General features: G+C 47.0%; 6 protein-coding genes across 6 annotated transcripts; 3 read left to right on the top strand and 3 right to left on the bottom strand.

Annotated features, from left to right (window-relative positions):
• Positions 1 to 98: 98 nt before the first annotated feature.
• FPSE_00751 (uncharacterized protein) lies at positions 99 to 4,265 on the bottom strand (the record flags this gene model as incomplete). The annotated part of the gene is made up of 15 exons (XM_009253871.1): positions 99 to 845; positions 902 to 1,025; positions 1,078 to 1,421; positions 1,478 to 1,532; positions 1,580 to 1,971; positions 2,024 to 2,141; positions 2,225 to 2,483; positions 2,539 to 2,769; positions 2,827 to 2,942; positions 2,996 to 3,108; positions 3,164 to 3,304; positions 3,379 to 3,472; positions 3,537 to 3,929; positions 3,987 to 4,034; positions 4,093 to 4,265. The coding sequence occupies 15 exons, from the start codon at positions 4,263 to 4,265 to the stop codon at positions 99 to 101; spliced, it is 3,348 nt and encodes a 1,115-aa protein (XP_009252146.1).
• A 1,165-nt stretch (positions 4,266 to 5,430) lies between these two features.
• On the top strand, positions 5,431 to 8,013 carry FPSE_00752 (uncharacterized protein; the record flags this gene model as incomplete). The annotated part of the gene is made up of 8 exons (XM_009253872.1): positions 5,431 to 5,571; positions 5,627 to 5,800; positions 5,850 to 5,964; positions 6,026 to 6,107; positions 6,168 to 6,693; positions 6,751 to 7,029; positions 7,105 to 7,200; positions 7,258 to 8,013. The coding sequence occupies 8 exons, from the start codon at positions 5,431 to 5,433 to the stop codon at positions 8,011 to 8,013; spliced, it is 2,169 nt and encodes a 722-aa protein (XP_009252147.1).
• A 220-nt stretch (positions 8,014 to 8,233) lies between these two features.
• Positions 8,234 to 10,053, bottom strand: FPSE_00753 (uncharacterized protein; the record flags this gene model as incomplete). The annotated part of the gene is made up of 6 exons (XM_009253873.1): positions 8,234 to 8,390; positions 8,439 to 8,673; positions 8,724 to 9,006; positions 9,058 to 9,328; positions 9,382 to 9,935; positions 9,982 to 10,053. The coding sequence occupies 6 exons, from the start codon at positions 10,051 to 10,053 to the stop codon at positions 8,234 to 8,236; spliced, it is 1,572 nt and encodes a 523-aa protein (XP_009252148.1).
• A 575-nt stretch (positions 10,054 to 10,628) lies between these two features.
• Positions 10,629 to 12,494, top strand: FPSE_00754 (uncharacterized protein; the record flags this gene model as incomplete). Its single annotated transcript, XM_009253874.1, has 9 exons — positions 10,629 to 10,705; positions 10,751 to 10,860; positions 10,907 to 11,035; positions 11,080 to 11,162; positions 11,215 to 11,254; positions 11,302 to 12,025; positions 12,072 to 12,201; positions 12,251 to 12,317; positions 12,370 to 12,494. 9 exons carry the CDS (start codon positions 10,629 to 10,631, stop codon positions 12,492 to 12,494), a joined length of 1,485 nt encoding a protein of 494 aa, XP_009252149.1.
• A 448-nt stretch (positions 12,495 to 12,942) lies between these two features.
• FPSE_00755 (uncharacterized protein) lies at positions 12,943 to 17,001 on the bottom strand (the record flags this gene model as incomplete). Its single annotated transcript, XM_009253875.1, has 8 exons — positions 12,943 to 14,641; positions 14,696 to 14,983; positions 15,039 to 15,150; positions 15,206 to 15,817; positions 15,883 to 16,314; positions 16,365 to 16,557; positions 16,609 to 16,632; positions 16,693 to 17,001. The coding sequence occupies 8 exons, from the start codon at positions 16,999 to 17,001 to the stop codon at positions 12,943 to 12,945; spliced, it is 3,669 nt and encodes a 1,222-aa protein (XP_009252150.1).
• A 439-nt stretch (positions 17,002 to 17,440) lies between these two features.
• FPSE_00756 (uncharacterized protein) lies at positions 17,441 to 19,597 on the top strand (the record flags this gene model as incomplete). The annotated part of the gene is made up of 6 exons (XM_009253876.1): positions 17,441 to 17,578; positions 17,637 to 18,250; positions 18,286 to 18,396; positions 18,457 to 18,659; positions 18,782 to 18,988; positions 19,036 to 19,597. Coding segments are annotated over 6 exons (1,835 nt in total), but the record flags the coding sequence as incomplete, so codon positions are not given.
• Positions 19,598 to 19,674: the final 77 nt, after the last annotated feature.

The raw sequence follows: 19,674 nt of genomic DNA, 5'->3' as shown, positions 1-19,674 counted from the left end.
TCACTAGCCTAAAAGCATAAGAAACATTATACTGGTGAAATAACTAAGATAGGAAGAAAGTACATAACTAAATACACTAGCCAATCCTCAAAACGCATCTACGCCCCCAGGAACATAAGCGCCTCATAGTACTTGAGTTGTGCCTGAAGGAGTGACTGCGCAGCTTTGACCTTGGGATCAATAGCCACTGGTTTCTCCGTCCCCTGATTCAGGCCCTTCAGCAGACAATTCCCAACATCACCATACCCGTCATTACCCACAACGTCAACCCGAAATCTCACATCCTGCAGCCCAAACATACTTGCATCCGTCGCAGACTTTCCTTGGCTGAGGGCTTGCGCGGCGGCAATCATACCTGGCGCGGTCTTGATAGTAGTCATCTGCGGCACGTTGTTCGAAGCAAGAGGATCATCCGTCAAGATCATCGTGTTGGCCACTGGAGTTTTACCGTTGGCTGGTTTCGCGAGAGGTTCAAATCTTGGCCAAGGCAGCTTCATATACAAGACCTTACTCTTCAAGTTGTCCGGGCATTGAAGGCGTCGTCGGCCAAAGACATCCTGCGAAAAGTCACGGAAGCCGGCTGTTTGGTCATTAAAGGCCCAGGCAAAGGAGATCTCGTCGCCTTCTTTGATGTACTCGCCGTTGGCTTTGGCGCCGTGCTTGAGGATTCGCCAGTAGTGGCGCTCGGACGAGTCGGATAAGCCAGGTAGGAAAACTGATTGCTGGTTGCGAAATACTTCAAGAAAGAGAGGTGAATCTGGGGCATCTGATACTACCGCGCCGGCGGTGGGTGCTGGTTTCGGGAGGGGCACAGTAGAGATGCAGACCAGGACACCATGGGTAAGCTGTTAGGTTGGTGTCATTAGATAGAGGCGAGAATAGATGTGTTTTGCAAACTTACCGCATTATCAAAGGGCGCGCTCACGTTCCAAAGAGAATTCGTATAGTGCTGATTGTAGTTCGAGCCATATGCCGAATCGCCCACAATGTTTCCAGGATAACCCATAATCACTGGGGCTCGGTAGCTGCGGCACGTCAGTCAAGCGACAATACGCAACGGTCTGGATGGCAGCTTACCTCTGGGGGCTAAACAGTGGCGGAGCATCAGTGATATCACATTGGGCCCAAGCATTGTTAGAGATGGTCAACTCGTTCTTAACAGGCCTGACATCAGCTCCGGTGCTGTGACCTAAGTAGTAGATGGGGTCGCCGGAAGCATCATAATTTTCTACCTTTTTGAGATAGGACAGAGAAAGTTGACTCGTCGGGGCCGTCAGCTTGAACCTGAGTTTGATCTCGCGGGATGGAGGTAGCTCAATGTATTTAGACAGGGTAGGGACCGCCTGCATGAACCAGCTTCGGACTTGGGCGTAACCTGGAATGGCGGAGATGACGTTCGTAATTGAGGACAGAGAGTCGCGCTATCAAATGTCAGTAAATAGGTATTTGAGTAATGTCACAATTCCTGGGAACTTACATCGATGACTCTCCAAGTACGGTAATCAGCAACAGTAGAGGACCACGCCGTCGGACTGATGAATATTAGTCTCATATCTCAGAAGCATCAATCTTGACTTACTTGGCTGCAAGAATAGTGTCGCCTCCCACCGCCTCAAACACATTGCTCTCGTTCTTCTTCACATCCGTGGTACTCTTTGACTCCATCTTGCCACTCTCATTGGAATGCTTGACACCAGCACCGCCGAAAGGTGTAGTAACCTGCACACCAACAGACACCTTCATAGCCTCCTTTTGTTCTTGCTCAGACGTTACTGTCTCGTCCGTCATGATGGACGTTGATTGAAGGCGACCGCCGATAGTAATTCGCTGACACCAGAGCTGACCAAACTCTTCGTTCAATTTGCGTAGGTCAGCAATGTTCTTGTTGGTGCGGATGTTCTCGAGAGCAGACTTGAATTCGGGCGTGGGCTCTAAGTATGCAGGGTGAAGCAGGATGTCGGCTCTGGGCAGCTATCTGTTTATTAGTACAAGGTAATAACATGGATTGGGTGATTCTACTAACCAAATACTTGGCAATCATGGTCTTTTTGTACGTGTTGGTCGTATTCTTACTGGCGCTAGAGGTTTCTTTGCTGTAACCTGCGCTGACAGTTGCCGCGAAACCCCCAAAGCCTCCAGATCTGTTGCTTGGTTAGAAAAACACGTTAAAGAAACAACAAAGGACATTGTATAAAATGCTTAGTCTCTGAGATGAATGACTTACACTGATCCTTCTGTGGAATTACTACTAAAGTCATTCCTGGCCATGCTCGTTTCAAACTCATGGCTGCTGACAGTAATGTCGATCCTGGAGTCGTCGTTCACCTGGAAACTCGGCAATACTGTGTATACAGACTTTCCAGTTACTTGGTCGATTGTGGCAACTGGAGCCTTGGTTTCCTGAAGCTCCGGGCCTGAACCAGGTACCTCTTCTGGCTCTGTTGTCTCTGTGCTTGCGTCCTTGGTAGCCACTGTCGTGTCTGCTAACTGTCGGTTAATACCTCTTGTGACCATGGACTTTTTCAACAGATATCTTACCCTGTTCACTAGTGTCCGTGGCCTGATCAACTCCGAGGGAGTCGGTAATTTTAGGAAGCTCTCCCTTCATACCACTTCTGGAGTTCCAGTTCCCAACTTTCGCCTTGATCTCATCTATGTCCGCTTTGGTAATCTGTACCTTGGGTTTCTGTTCTAGCTCCACGGTCTTTTCGACAACGTCTGGGATAGCATGGTTTGCATCATCCGATATCCTAGCTCGCAATTGGAAAGCTGTCATGGACTGTCAGTTCATGCTCACTTATGCTATGAGGGAAGTCATCGTCATACCTGGCCTTGGAGCTCGAATGATGCGGTTCTTCTGGCGGTCGACCACCCATCCATACATAGCGCCGCAGTTACGTAGAACCTCGGCCCACTGCAAGTCGGTGAGATAGGATGCATGCCTGGATTAGGTTAGCCATACTGGTGCCTTATGGTCATTGAGACGCTGACATACAGTGCATACTCGCTACCAATAGCGCCAGTACTAGCAGCCCCAACCTCAGACATTTCGAAGGCTCGGGCGTGAGATTCAAAAGTCTTGGCGGTCTTGCCATTCTCGAAAGCGTTCTGTTGAACTATCAGTCCCGACATTGTATTTAGTGGGATATACCTGCGTGCGTACCTCTTTAACCTTGGTGTCTGCCGCCTCTAGTTTACCGGGAAGGTTGCTAAGGTCGATCGTAGGAGGTTCATTCTTTGGATGAGCTAGCTTGTAAAATACGTGAACAGAGGGTAGTCCAGCATTAGTATCACTCAAAGTCTCCTACATGATGACCTACAGTTAGCTCAAGTGGTCTCAAAGTCCATACATATTAGCGCTCGTGAATTGAAACATACCTCGAGTGATAGGTAATCGGAGAAAGTCATGGCCTCATCCACAACGGTCTCTCCAGACTGAGTACAGAACTGGTGAGTCTTCGGTGCGACAGACCTGCAATGCTTTTAGTCTGTTGAATAGTGATTATACCTTAGAATTCCCTATGTGGGGGACCTACATCTTTGTGCAAGTTGCAAGCTGCTTGCGAAGGCCCGCTAGAGTCATCACAGTAGCGTCACGAACACCAAGCTTGCTGGACTGCAAGGTACCACGGCTGGCAACGCCAGATTCACCCGCGGACCACTCAAAGACTTTGACGGCAAATTTGTCGAGAGCCAAGTTCGTGGCCATGGTAGGGGCCTTTCCTGCAGCTTTCGGGGAGAGGTAGAGGAAGCATTTGTGAATGGTGCTCTGCTGCTCCACTGACTCTCCATCCTTGGCAGGCTTAGAAGACTTGTACGTAGAGCTAAAGTCGACCTCGCCATCAAAAGATTGTTCAACATAATCTTCAAAGATGAGTGAGTCTTCAGCTGGACTCTGATCTTTGAAACAAAATGTATCAGACTCATCGCTACGTCAAGGTTAGACACGGTAAATGTTCACTAGCATATGGGATTGAATTACTCACAGAGACTTGATCTTTTGCCTTATCCCAGCCAGCGACAGCAGTTCGATCCTATATTCCTCTATTAGCGATTTGATAGGTCATGCTAGCGAATAGTATTAAGTCATACTCATTCCTCTGCAGAGTTGCAATAACAACATCTTTCTGTTTCTCATCTGTCGCATCGGCGAGTCTGATGACTTTGACGGTAGCTGAGAGTTTATTCTTTGGCACAGGCTCTACTAGATCTTCTCCAGAGTTCTGGATCGGCTTTGAGCCCTTTACCTTGGACTGTGTCGACATGATTGCAGGATTTGAAAGAGATGATTTAGTAAATCAGGAAGCACAAGATGAATATCCAACAAAATAGCTTCGTCTGGGGTTTTTGTTGGTGACGATCGGTAGTGAAAGGGAGACCCAAGGCAGCGGCATATGTAAGGCAAAACGAGCTGAAGTCGGTGGCTGGCTGATTTCGAGGGTGCCCGTGTGAATAGGCCAGCTCTGGAACCCGAGAACGAGGGGTTGAGGATTGCTAACCATGCTTAGTTCGATGAACGAGACATATCTAGGAAAACTTTGCGGTTTACACGAAGTCGAGGCTTTCGCAGCAATCGATAGTCTCGAATTGTGGTGAGCTGAGTAGTCTTAGTTCGTGGTGAGCTGAAATACCACCGCAGGTATGTGGGGAATATCGGTCTGCAACGATAATGCAATCAACCATTCGGAATGTATATCACATATCTAATCTAGGATTGATTCAATATCGTGTGATTTTCAGCTCCTAGGTGGTGAAATACTACCCATGTTGAATGCTGTTGCAGTGAGACACTGGCCACCCGTTCGAGAAAGTGTTCCGTTAGCGTAATGTGCCAACGGTCTAGAAGGGTGGGATCACGACGGGCCGTTGTCAATATTGCATAATTAGCGCCTCTGTCCGTCGGTGACGGGGCCGTTAACGAGATCCCGAAAGGCTAATCCAGGGTCTAGAACTATTCGGGACCTGGCGTGTTAACGTTGAGCTGAGGCCTTCCGTCTTATTTTTGACGCTATTGAATATCGCTTGCAATAACCCCGGCAATGGGCCTGGGATGAACGGTATTTACGATTTCTTGTTGATTTGGTATCCCCTGGACCTCTTTTCAGCTGGCTGCAGAAACGCCATTGTGGTCAAAACACCATGGTGGAGGCGGTCTGGAATTCTCTGGGCTCAGCTGGTAGCTACCATGGTGAGACAACAATGGTGCATCCGAAATAAGTGGCGGACATCACGGGTTAAGAACGATTGTATCGAATTATTGAAAGCCGAGGCTTGTAATACAGTTGTGTGATCAAATGTCACTTATACTCGTCCATGGAAGCACCAGTCATCCTGTACCTCGATCACTCCAAGTCTTCAATCACCAATTCTACTGCGTAGCAGGTCGTCAATTGCTTCCTCATACAGCCTTTTTTCACATCGTTTTCCATCATGACACTCCGACTCGCCCCATACAATGACGCTATGCGTCTGGGTCAAGGATTCAACTCCTACACCCATGAATTGTGCATTGACCAAGCTGTCAAAGTCAAGCAGCGTAAGAGTGTCGAATCGAAGGGCGAAACATCGCAGGTAAGACAGATGTACCAAACGCTTACACGTCAAATTCTTACTAACTGTTATCAAGGTTGTTTCTTACTCCGCTCGTTTTGTGGAGAAACTCAGCGATGTCGTTGAGTCCATGAATGTATCTTACAGCTCAGCGATCAAGAAGGGTACCATTGAGATTAGTGGTAACTCCAGCACGGTCGACGAGACAACCTTCAAGTCGTCGCATTTGAATGCAGTTGTGGCTGTCAAGGTATGATCACTCTGTGTTAGAATGGTGAAGCCAAACTAATTGATCACAGGTCGTGAATCAAACTATCTCTACGGAGGACGAGTGTGAGTTCCAGCAGCTCGAGAACAACGAAGCCGCCATGTACTCTCGCTTCAATGAAATCTATGGCGACTCGTATATCTCTGGTAAGTGTCCTTTCTACCATAAACAGCTCGTGTATGGGAGTTCGTATTGACTCTTAGATAGGTTTCATCGAAGGTGGAGATTTCACGGGTATTGTATCCATCAAAGTCTTGGATGGCCATGACGTGAAAAGCACAGTCGAAGCGTGAGTAAAACTGCTATTCCGAATTCACCTTCCTCAATACTAACATCTACGTCTATCTAGCATCAAATCAGGTCTCAACATGAACAGCAAGACCGAAGTTGAAGAGTTTGTCCTGGGTCCATCTGACAACTCTAGTCGATCAACTCTCGCAACCGCTCTCAAAGACACTGAAACCACCATATCCATCAGCTGGATAGGCGGCGCTCAGATCAAAGATGCGTCCCGTGCATGGGACATCGACTCCATGTACGACGCAGCGGCTGCTTTTCCAGCAGCAGTGGCACAGTGTCCCCAGCGCACTTGGGCTATCCTGACCCCGTACAAGGCGAACAGGTCCTTCGTCAAATGGAGTACCGGATCACCTGTCAAAACCCTGCAGTATGATCTAATTGCTAGCTTCACCGCGGAGTTGTTTGACAGCTTCATGGACTACAAGATGCTTCTCAAAGATGTCCAGAATATTATCAGTAACCGCAAGGACTATCGACAGCGAATTGGTGTGGTTGATGCCATCGATACGAATTTGAAGACGCTCTTGAGTGTTCGCGGGGCTCTTCGAGATGAGCAGACAAAAATCGTTGAAGCTGTAGGTCTACCTAGTTGAGTTCCACATTCTGCAGCCGACTAATCGTCTTTATGACAGATTGGCGTTTTGAGCAAAGACCCTTCGGTCCTCAAACGACAGGGGGCCTGGTCTACCACAAACAGGGTTCCCCTCGTCAAGCAGATCATCGAAAAGGCTTTGGGACATGCAGCCAATTGGGAGCCTAAACCGTTGGCAGTTAAACCAGCATCTGCTCAGGACGCAGTACAGAGTGGTTCGATTGATGTAAGTCAAGCACAGAAAGCAGAAAGTGACGACGAAGTACTGGTCGATTCGGCTACCTCTTCAATTGCTACACCTATTACTTCAGATGGAAAGGTACGTATTTTTAGCCTTCTAGGCTGTGAAAAGGCACTTGGTAGCAACATTTACTAATATTATATCTAAACTCAGGTGACCGCAACAGCTGCATCCGACCTTAGCAAGCCGGCGGTTGAGTTCAACTTTGATACTCTGATGCCACCAGAGGTTTGGGAGGACTTGCTACCAGTGAGTAAACATGAGTAAGACTATTCATAAGAGCATTTATTCTGACATCTAAATCAGGAACCAATCGAACCTCCAAACTATGGACAGGTCAACGTCATCCCCCAGGCTACACACCCCAACAGTCTCCTAAGCCAACTCATGCCACCCCCAGACGGTTCATCCGGACCAGGCGTCGTGGTGTCGCAATCATACGATGCCATGCAGCGCGAGTTAGAGTCTTTCAGGAAGGAAAAGCTTGCCGCCGAAAAGCTCGCGGCGGATGCCGAAGCCGCGCGTGAAAAGCAGGCACGCGAATATGCAGCACTGAACGCGCAGTATGCGCAGTACAAGGCTGACGCTGAACGAACTCAAACATCCCAGGCCTCTCAGATCAGCGAAAAGACATCAATGATCGAGACCAAAGAGGCAGAGATACAGCGTCAAAAGGCAGCGCATTCGCAAGTTCTTGCCGAGCGCGATGAGGCTCAGGCCAGGGATAACCAGAAGCAGAATGAGATCAACGCTCTCAAGGAGTGTGCCCTCGATGGCCTCACTGCCAAGAAGATAACGGTCATTACCATCACGTACGGTAACAAGGTTTTCTACGAGCTTGGATGGACAACCGACTCGTTTAACCTGGTACCCAAGGTGGAGCAAATGATTGCTTCCAGGGGCAGTTTCGTCATCAATGATCCTTGGTTTGGGCATGATCCAATGCCTAATGTGCACAAGCAGTGTACTATCACGTATCGCTTCAACACTCCTGGTCAGTCGAGAAGAATTAGGACTATGTGCGCAAAGCAGATGGATACGGGCAGGTTTGATGCGCTTTAAGTGTTGATATCAAGGTATCAGAGATGAGGGATTGATTATCATGTCTGGGGTAGCGAAGGGGAAGTTAACGTCTGCAACAGGTCGCTGGTGGAGAGGGTGTGATCGTTGAAACAAGGTGGATGACAGAAATAGAAGGGCAGCTTTATGGTAGTGATCTAAAGATTTCATAAATAAATATCTACCATACCTTGACAGACCACAACCTCAGACAATGACCGCATCAAGATACCTTGCTCGTAACAGCAGTATACTCAACCAAGTCATTCAACGCATTTTCATGTTCCTTCTCAATAACCTCAGAATGATTCTTAGAACGAGGTGTGATTGAACAAGGAAACGGTAACGGACTCGAGTTGAAGCCATCTGAGTAAGCGAAGCTACAAATCGTCAGTGTCTTCAGTACAAAATGTCATGACAAAACTTACATATCGACATCAATATCCCGGCCCTTTTCGTCTTTCTCAGGGTTAATTTCGAAGCCCCAGAGAATTCGCGCAATGTTGAGTGTAACTGATGCAGCGCCGAGATGCATTCCGGGACAAACGCGACGTCCCCAGCCAAAGGCGCTATGACCAAGTGTGCCGGGGTAGTCTCTCTCTTCCATGAACCTCTCAGGTCTGAACTCATGCGGTTGTGGAAAATCGGCCTCGTTTAGATGAACTGAGAATGTCAGAAAATTGGAGCGAATTCCATGTTGACAAGGTACTCACGTGTCCATAGAGGAGCAATAATCGTACTTCCTTTCGGAATGAACATGCCCTTGTATACATAATCCGCTGTACTTGCATGAGGTGTCCCACCAAGCACAGCTACAGGTCTCCAGCGAAGAGTCTCAGATGCAATGGCTCTAACATACTCAAGCTTGGGTAAATCTTCAAACGTGGGAAGTCGGTCATTTCCAACCACACGATCAAGTTCTTCTTGGGCTTTGGGAATGAACTGAGGTCCGAATTTGACGCAGGCAAGAAGGAAGCTTGCAAGGGATCCAGCGGACTGAAGTTATTAGTGTTGCCCAAATAACATTGTGGTCGAAGTGGTGCTTACTGTCTCAACACCGGCGCCGAAAGGTGATCCAGCAGTATAAGCGATTTCAAGATCAGTCATGCCAAGATTATGCTGCTCTTCGAGGAGGTGTTTGGCAAAACATGTCGGTGCGGCACCTTTTGCAACCTTTTCCCGCACTTCATTCATGAGTTCTGTGTAAAGTTGGATATCCTTTTCGCGTTGCTGCAGCACTTGCTGTTTCCACGGGGCAAGAAAACTGGGTATATACTTGAGAGCGGGATAACGCTCGACCGCATACTTTCCAGGGATGCTAAACGAGATTAATTGTCGGAATATGCCTAATTGTGGGATACGGGGACTTACTTGACCATTGTCAGACGCTCCATGGCTTCCCCATTTCGCTTTACCACAATATCACTCCTCACATCCTCGACTCTCCTACCATAAGTAACCGTAACAATCACACTCGCAGCATACCTTTCCAGATGTGTTCTAAAGTCCTGAGGTGTCTTCAGAAGCTCTTGCATCAACACCTTACTCTCAAGACTCTGGATAGGTCGATACGTCTCACTCTGCCGTTGCATGAAGCCACTGTGGAGTAGCTTCCTCCAGCGTCGCCAATACGACGAATACGGCGCCATGAGACCCCTCATACCACCAGACAGCAATTCACCACCCATAATAAAGCGCGGTCGTGATGAGAATACTGCGCCGCGCTTCTCGAGGAGATCCCATGCTGCTTGTGCGGAACCAAGAATGATGGTTGGCGTGGGTCCGAGTTGAAGGTAGACAACGTCTCCATATTGCTGGCTGAGTTCCTGGAACCAGAGCCATGGTTTTCGGATGCCTGTTTTGATAGTCTTTGGGCCGGGGGGTAGTTGAGACCGATGGGACCAAAGTTTGTATTCTTGTTGAAGCTGCGAGTCTTAGTGAGTGTAATTTTGATGGTGTAAGACAACGTACCCTTGGGAATATGAGGGCTAGATATGTCAACCCTACTGCGACGGCAGCGTAGACGAAGAGTTTGACGACCATCTTGACAGATGGTAGATGATTAAAGCATTGACCACATTGATGGTAAATTTATGTCTCCTGTCACCGGTAATAAACAAGCTGAACCCATGCATTTGTAATGTCCCTTGCTCGGCCAACTGCCACCCTAAACTGCCGAGGAAAATGCTACCCCCGCCTATGGTATGCACTACAGACGTCGGCCTCCTCAGCTTTGGCGTACAAAAATGATTAGTCTAAGAAGCCTAACCTAAGTGGCATAAGCTAGTCCACTAATTTTGTCTCTTATGCTCGCGGCGGTCATTTTCATACCCTGAGACCCCGCGTCACGACTCATACTAAAGTCAATAAAGGATGATCTAATGACTCTTGGCCTTGTAACCGAAGTCGCTACTGAACCTGCCAACCCCGCATTCTAAACGGCAATAGGCATAACCCACGTTCTGATACGCGGGGACCCCACGCTCGGTTATAAAATAGCAAATTTAGGCCATCTTTATCTTCGGTTAACTATTTCCATCAAAGAGAGATAAAGAGGGTGCATGATGCATTTTGAATGAGTAGCATCATTTCATTCTTATCTCTTGGACGAAAAAAACATGAAGAGTGACGCTTGGCTGAGTAAGCCTTTTCTGACCTCCATATTCCTCGGAATTGGAGGATTTCTCTATGGATTGTAAGTCGGGCTACCCTATAAGGTTATCCGATACTGACGGACCAGTGATTCGGGTATCATCACTCCCAGCTTAGCTCTGGGAACATTTGTCAATTATTTTGGCAATCCGCCTCCTCCTCTTCGAGGTGCGATTGTGTCCATGTACCAAGCAGGAGGTAAGAACAATTCAACGACTTTGATGCAGGTACTAACAATTATCAGCATGGCTGGGTAGTGCATCAGTAGGTATCACCAGTGATCGATTTGGTCGTCGCAAGGCTATCGCATTTGGATGTATTTGGGGAGTTATTGGCGGTGCTATCATGGCTGGAGCTGCTCACGTTGCCATGCGTAAGTTACTCTTTCTTGTTTTACCAATCCTCTAACAGTCTTAGTTATCATCGGTCGCATGTTGGTCGGCTTTGCTGTTGGTACCATCACAGGGGTATCTCCGGTCTTCGGAGCTGAGATTGCCAAGGTGAGTCAATTCTCTGTTATGACCACTCGCAAGATCACTAACTAGCTTCGAGACTCATGAACGCGCCAAAGTTACGGCAGTCAATCAGATGAGTACGTTTACTATGAAACCAAAGGTGGTAGTAGCTAACACCTTCCAGTGACCGCCTGGGGCTTCTTCGTCGCCCTATGGATAGGCGTTGCTGAAGGAAAATGGCATAGCCCAAACCAATGGCGTCTTGGCTTCGCGATCCAAAGTATCCCCGCTCTCATTCTAGGAGTAGGCGTCTTGTTCCTTGGCGAATCACCTCGCTGGTTGTGTCTCAAGGGCCGCCACGATGAAGCCGAGAAGGCCTTCCGAAACTATCATTTTGACGGCACCAACGATGAGTGGTGTCGAACAGAATTCACTGTTATCCAGGTAAACATTGCCGAAGAGCAGCAAGCCCAAGGTCGTCTCTCATGGGGTGATCTCATCAAGACTCCCTCCTTCAGAAAGAGACTCTTTGTTGGTTCTTTTGTCTGGGCAGCTGCTATGTTATCTGGTATTTCATTCGTTCAGTATTACCAGACTGCTATTTATGCTACGCTGCAGTTCGATCAAGATCGCCAGTTGCTGGTCAGCGGACTCTATGGGTCTGTTGCGCCCGTGGCTTGTCTCATCTCACTATTCTTTGTCGACAAGATTGACCGCAAGAAGATTCTGATCACTAGTTCTTCGCTCTTGTCAGTTTGTTACTTGATCATTACCATCTTGGCGGCCAAGTTCCCTGCTGTTCCTGGTATGCCGACCAATGCTGCTGCACAACGAGGTCTCATCGCATGTATTTTCGCGGTTTCGGCCAACTACTCTGCTCTTCTTGGACCAATGACCTGGATTATTCCGTGAGTAGACCTTGAGGTTCCTATCGACTTGTGCTAACGATGATAGTCCCGAGGTCTTCACTACTGAGCTACGAGCCAAAGCCAACGCTATCGTCCAAGTTGTTCATTACTCCATTAGTTTAATCATCACGCAATGCTCGCCGATTGCGCTGGCTGAAGTTGGTTGGAAGTACTATGTAAGTCATACCCAGCATCACAACTCGACAAGTTCTGACCATTTAATAGATTTTGTTCGTCTTGACTAATGCGATGTGTGCGCTTATCTTCTTTTTCGTGTATCCTGAGACCCGAGGTAAGAGATTTCGCCCAAGTTTGTTGTAACTACTAATACTTAATTTTCTTAGGTAAATCACTGGAAGAGATAGACGAGATCTTTGGCGATGTCAAGATTGTACACGAAGAAGATGTCAGATTCTCCGAGAAGGCTGGCATTGAAACCATTGAAGATCGTCAAAGTGCCATTATGTAACGTTGATAACGTTGAATACTCCCCTGTATAGCAGCAGAGTCTCATATAATGCTCAGTAGATAACTACTTACTATTAAAATAAAGTCATTATGACGACTGCAGCCAGGTATTCACTCTCCTGAAGAAAAGGTTTCTATCATAAGTCATACTTTTGAGCATTATGACTCCAATGCTCTCACAAGACCTGTTTTTCTTTGCCCTGCCCTGCCCTAATACAAGGGCCAGTTGGACATAAAATGCGTCACTTGCTTCCATCAAGCTAGGAAGCTAGGCGCTATCTAATCACAAAATAGAAAATACACATTGTTACTCACTCTCATAACACGATGCTTAAAGGACTCCTATATTATATCAAGGTGCTATGATACTGTCCTCCCTCTCAATTGAATACCTAAACTTGATTCTTTAGGAAATACTTTGAAATGGCAAAATTACTTCGGCCCCCACCCTAATCTTGTATAAACTGATCAAAGTCAAAGTCATTCAGGATGTCACCTGAGTTGGGTATAGGCAACTGTATACCGCCTCCATTCAATTGTGGATCAAGGGAGGTGTCAACAGCGTCCAATTCTGCACTGTTCTCAAGGAGTAGCCTTTGCACAGACTCGTGACCGTTTTTCATGGCCAAATTCAATGGCGTCTTCAACCTTCGGTTCTTCGCGTTGACATTTGCACCTTGTTTGATAAGGAAGTCCACTGCTTCATCATGACCACCTCTGGAGGCTAAATGCAAAGGTGTGTTGCCTGATGAGTCTGTGATGTCAGTGGTAGTCGTGATAGAGTAGAGTCGCTTAATAATTTGAATTGCTCCGGATTCACAAGCCACATGAAGTGGCAGGTTTCCATACAGAAGGGGGGTATTTGGGTCAATTTTTCCTGATGATAGTAGAGCATCAAGGCAGGGCAGATGTGCTACCTTGACGGCATCTTCAAGAGCGTAGTGGAAGATGGACACGTCGAAGGTTTCTGCGAAGTATGCTGTGGCCGTAGTATTTTTTGACTGGATAGCTGAATGGAGAATAGCTTGTTTTTCTGAGTCTCTAGCTTTGCGTAGTAGCTGAGACATCATTGCCTGGGGGAATGGAATAATACCAAGACAGCTTTCCAGAGTCCTGTTACCGAAGCTGTACCCATTCATTGAAATATTGTCAAGACCGCAGAGAAAGGTAATCATTTCCAAGTCACGGCGCGCGATAAGGTCATCGAATACACTTTTAGTGTTTACGAGACCATAATCCCCAATATAGAGGTTTGCCCCCATCTCTTTCAAATATTGGACGACATGTAGATGTCCATTCTCTGCTGCGACCTCGAAAACGGATTTTCCCGATCTGTTCCTATCGTCGAGGCTGACATTGCCCTGCTCTACGATAGTCTTGATCGTATGCAGATTGCCCGTTTTAGCGGCGGCTTTCAGGACGACATAGTCACTCCTGGTGCGCCGCTCGACCGTGGGGAATAATCGGGATCCCTCTTTAGGATGCCATCTTCTGGTGTGATTCTTGAGATCAGTGTCTTTCTCAAATCCAACTTCGGTAGCAAAGCATCCTTCATATTCGCAGTTGAATGGCAAGTCATGTTGGTTGATATGAGTTTGCTGCTGTTGTGCTCCTTGGAACCCACGGCTAAAAAACTGACACCATGGCTTTAGGCATTTGTAGCGCCACGGCCCGTAAAGAACTAAAGCCGCTTCCTTTTGTTCGTAGGGCTGATTGATAAGTACTACAATTGATTCTCGAACTGCGGAAACTCGCTTTTCGTAGAATTTGATGTTGTCCCAGTCCCGGAGGCTATGTGGGATAGCTTGAAATTTCCTCTTCAGAAACTGAATGTCTACTGAGGGATCTTCAAAATTTTCAGTTTGCTCAAGCTCTCCAGTGCTTATCAAATAATCATGAGATCTTTGCAATGTTCTTCGTGCAAGCTCATTGTCCAAGTCCGAGCTGTCCAAAACCTGTTGCATATGATTCCACCAGAACGCGGCAGCATAGTCATGGAAACCGTAATAACCCTTGTTTGCATAATTGTGAATCTCCTGCTTGGAAAGTCCGGGTGTGAGAGGCCGAGATAACATGTATTCCGTGCAGAAAAGAGCCATTTGGGCATTCTCGGTCGGTACATCAATTTCCTTAGTTTGCACCAAATATCTATTGTGAATCATGATTAGCTTTATGAATGCCCTCTAGACTGGTGAGCCCTACGTTTTAGCTGAGCTGTGGACGAGATCGATGATTTCCTCCCCCGGCGATGAGATCGATGGCTCGAGATAGCTCACATCCACCAGAGAGCTACAAATTTGCTTGCAGCTCATCACAAGCTCACGGTCGATATCGGCTTCCGACTTGGATGGATCGATACACAACTTGCTTTTTATCTCTCTCCAATGCAGGGGCCGGAAAGCACATATGATCATTCCAAGAATATGTTTGGCGACGGCTCTCTCGGATTTGTTGGGGTTTCTCAGCACTCGAACAATAACACGTTCGTAGCTGCGAATCTGTTAGTAAATGTGAACTGACATGTATTTCTTGCAATCACTCCTACGCTTGGTCAAGACCGTCGGGAAATGTCCCAGCCTTCATTTCTTGTTTGAAGTCATATCTAGAGGTCTGAGAGATAAGGTTGGTGAGGACAAGCTGGGCATAGAGAAACATCCCTGCGTTAGAGGTTAGCGTACCATATCTGACAGTCAACAAAAAAAACATTCATACCACATGCGTGTGAGGTAACGCGTGAAACGAGTTCCTGCTCCAGATCAAGGTCCAGAGAAAATTTGCTCCTAATCTTATTGGCCATAGCTTCTGCGTACGTCTTAATGTCTTGTTCGTGTCCTGGAGACATATCCAGATGGATCATTTTGTAATGGGACATCTGGCTTTCAAGGATTCCGTCCCGTTGTCCAGATATGAAAAGTCTGATTTCGAAGTCGGTGTCTCCTGGAGTACGATTCTCTTTAAACATGACATCTTCAAACCATTTCAAGACCTTGGAGGCCTCTGGGCACTCATCTAGTCCGTCAATGACCACGAACGATCGAGATTGTGACTGGAGCGCTGTCACGACATGGCGAGACACCTCATCCAATGATCGAAATTGCTGCGAATCCATAGAATGGCAAGCATGGTAAATGTGATCAAGCAAGCTCTCATCTTGAGAAACTAGCTGGGCTAGTATTGATAGAAGCAGGGAAACGAATGAGTTTTTCTTTGGCTGATCGTGCTTGAAGTAGAAGTAGGATACAGTGAATCTGTCACCAGAATCCTTAGCGGCCGACTTTAGGTCTTTTAGATGAGTGATTAGACTAGATGTCAGAACAGTTTTACCTAATACAGGTTAGTGTCTAGTCAATTTGCTCTGTGAATCTTGGGAAAGGATGGAATGGTCGTACCTGCTCCAGGTATACCACTCAAGTATATCTTCCCATCATCCTCAGAACTGTGGTCAAGCCATTCTGAGACAAGAGGATGACTGAGGACCCATTGGCCTGATGTGTTTTGAAATCGTTTCTGAGATGCAATCTCGTAGTCTTCATGGTAGTTTGGAGCATCGATTTTACTCTCAACGATGCGGTATTGCTGATGGATTTGACTTTGACGCGTAATCAAGTCCCTCTCGGTATCTTTCTTGTCTCTCTCTTGCAAAGCACTACCCAGTTGATGAAGCTTGTCTTGGATTGATTTTCCCTGTTTCTGGGTTTCTTGCATCACAGCTGTAAGTTTCTCCTCCGAGAGCATGACCCTGTGCCTCTCCAGGCTTTTCAGTATGGGGTCAAACTGGGTCTTGAATGTTTTCCAAGCGGAATGAAACAAGACCTTCCAGCCTAAAGTTGTAAGGTTCAAATGATCATCAGAAATGGAGATTGGTACTCACCTGGTCTAGCAAACACATCTAGAGCATTGCTGTGGAATTGAAGAATATCGCAGTAATACGCTTCAAGATGCGTATGAACCGAAGGGTATTCATTGTAAATCTGCCGATAGCGTGTGAGATCTGGAAGAACCTCTCCAATCTGTCCATAAACGTCAAGTAGGCTATCGAGGGTATCAATCCATGTGCTTGCTGTCTGTTAGTGAAATATTAGCTAGTGGATTTGCCCATCGTTGGAAATACATACAACGAGGAGAAACTTAATAGGGCCCTGTTCCATATAGTTAGCGTCTCAATCTGTGATTTCCACTGGCCTAAGATATCCACGTACCCAGACCAATGCCACAGCATTATGAAGATTAAGGAATGCTTCCACAACCGTACCCAGCTGGACCATGCCTTCGACGAATTTAGAGATACGTTCCATGTTTCTCAAACGTCGCTGGGAGCCATGACGGTTCTGGATATCTTTGATTTGGTTTCTCACGTCGTCCACCGTGCAATTCGCGAACTTTGCTGCTTGATCTTTGGTGAGGCGTTTTTTGAACTTGGCCACAGCCTTGTCAAACACAGGGTCGGACCCTGTACGTGCCTGAGTTCCACCAGCAGATGGAGATGTTTGAGTTACTGATGAAGACATCGCGTCGGGATGATACCACGGTGGTTTGTCTGAATAGGTTTTGATTTAACTTCGGCTGTAGAAAGAAAAAGATGGGGGGGGGGGAGGGTTCGGAAGAGATTTTCACGGGTAACACAAGTACTATCAAAATGCCTTGCTGGACGCGGGCGCCTTGGCTGACCATGCACAGCCACCACCAGCCAGCAATATAAGCATGGAAGGTCTCATTTGTGAAACAAATATTGGTAGTTGCATTGATTTCATTGGCCAAGTACACAAGCTAGGCAGACGAGGCTGTCCACGCAGAACCTTCCTGCGCCGATGAGCATTTGCCTACACCGACTTGTTTTCACCTACCTTCAAGTTCAGACACCGATCTAAGACGACTATTTCTTCTGGTAACAAATTTATTCTGGACTAATGACAATTACCATAGATCCAGTCTTGTTCTTATAGTCAAATGTCGTCAAAGCGCCAACTCGCTCATCATGATGACTCGAGTAACTCGGTCGCAAAACGACAACACCTAGAGCTGTTTATGAGTACCACATCTCCAAGCAGCCACTCAAGTACGCCTTCGCCGATATGCTTCGGTACGGTGTGTTCATCTTCCATTGTCAATTAAATGTATCAAATTCTGATATCGTCCTGTATAGCTTTGTGAAGTTCAAGCCAAATCGGCAGGCTCCCTGGACGCCGAGTCAACTCCAAAATCTAATGGAAGTCATCGACTGGTAACTCGAGACCCGGATTTCTTCCTGTTCGATATTCACGTACACAATGATATTCAGGGCTTTACAGTACCTAACGCAAACACATTCGTTATGATTGACCTCATCACGGCAAAGAAATTGGATTCCGTCAAGGAACAAGATGGTGTTTTCACCAAGGCTGTAGTCGAGGCAAAGGCTTTGAAAAGATTCTCCTCAAGGTCGGCAAAGTCGCCATTCAAGATATCTGTAAATATATATGGATATGAATCAGACGCTCGAAATATCGGACAACAACTCTCCAAAGTCGGGGCGTTCCTGCAACACCCATTTTACCTCGAGGAAGGTGTGGAGTACTTGAACCCGCAGTTCTTTGATCCACAAGATGGACCAAGGTACATGACCCATTTAGTTGGTATGGACGAGACCCAATTCCAAGCAAGGGCATTCTCGGATGTGGTGGAAGGTGTCCTATCTTCTCTCGACAATGGGTTACCAAACCTAGGTGTCAATGAGCCGGAAATCATTCTAACGGATAATCTCATAACTAACCTTCAAGAGTGAGTTTCGCAGCAACTTACCTACAAATCGTCAGAACTAATAGAACTAGCCACCAAAAAGCAGCTTTGTCATTCATCCTACGCCGCGAAAATCCCGAATATTGTCAGCAAGTTGGTAGGGAGCTTCTGTTCCATACCCGTATCCCGTAAGTGGATAGCGAATTCTGAGTTGAAGCAGAACATCTGGACTGACCGTTGAATCATAGGTCGCACAAGGCCATTCCATCTTTGTCATTGGGTGGGATGTTGGCAGATGTAATGGGTCTTGGTAAAACGCTCACGATTCTGGTTTCAATCTACCTTGCACGGTGCTCAGCGGAGAGTTTCCAAAACATCAACATTGACGTTGATATGGACCAGCCGACGTATCCTCGAACGAGTGCGACTTTAGTAGTCGTAACATCGACTCGTGAGTTTCTATCCCCGAAGACGAACAGGTAGCCCCGACTGACTAGGCATATACAGAGATCATGGATGTCTGGCGACAAGAAGTCTCAAAGTAAAGAACTGGCAACCTTGTTTCTATACTAGTCAGTGGTACTAACCGTACGGGTGACAGGCATTTCAAAGATGGATCACTACGAGTTCATACCTTCCATGGGGACTCTCGATCAACCGAATCGACATCCTTGATGAACCACGACATTGTCTTGACTACGTTCGCAACCCTTGTTTCTGATTTCAAACGCCGCAAGGTCCTTCAAAGCGTTGAGTGGTTTAGAGTTGTCCTTGATGAGGGTAAGGTTTCCCTCGGCCGTACTGGAACTTACTGAATATGATATCAGCACACTGGATTCGGAACCAGAGTTCTAAGCAATTCAAGGCTGTAGATAGCCTCGTCACAGAACGCCGGTGGTGCCTTTCAGGGACACCAATCCAGAACTGCATCAATGACTTGGTATCACTACTACGATTCCTCAAGTTCGAGCCATTTTCGAATATGGATGTCTTCCGACAATATATCCTAGATCCACTCCGCACCGAAAAGCTTCTTGACTCAACTAACCCTCTCCAGATGTTACTCCAAAGTGTTTGTCTGAGGCGAACGGAGAAGTATCTGAATCTCCCCGCGGCACACTATGAGCTTGTAACACTATCGCTCCATCATGATGAGCAAAAGCTGTATAGTGACGTTTTCCGAAAATATAGGGCCGAACTGGACGACCTTGTCAGTAGCCTAACTAAGATGGACAAGAAAAAGGCCACACTACGTTTCTCTATGATCTCAGAATTGAGACGACTTTGCAATCATGGCACACTGCTTGAGCCTCCAAGTACGCTGGATAACGCGAATACCAACGCTTCCTGCGACTACTGCAACGCAACCGAGAAAGACAACATGGCAAGGTTGAACGGGGACACCATATGTCCAGAGTGCCAGCGATCCTTATCGCCATCAACACCTAGACTAAGTCACCGCCTTG

This window comes from Fusarium pseudograminearum, chromosome 1, assembly GCF_000303195.2.
Source record: "Fusarium pseudograminearum CS3096 chromosome 1, whole genome shotgun sequence".
NCBI lineage: Eukaryota > Fungi > Ascomycota > Sordariomycetes > Hypocreales > Nectriaceae > Fusarium > Fusarium pseudograminearum.
Note: the sequence above shows the minus strand (reverse complement) of the source record. Positions and strands in the feature narration are given on the sequence as shown.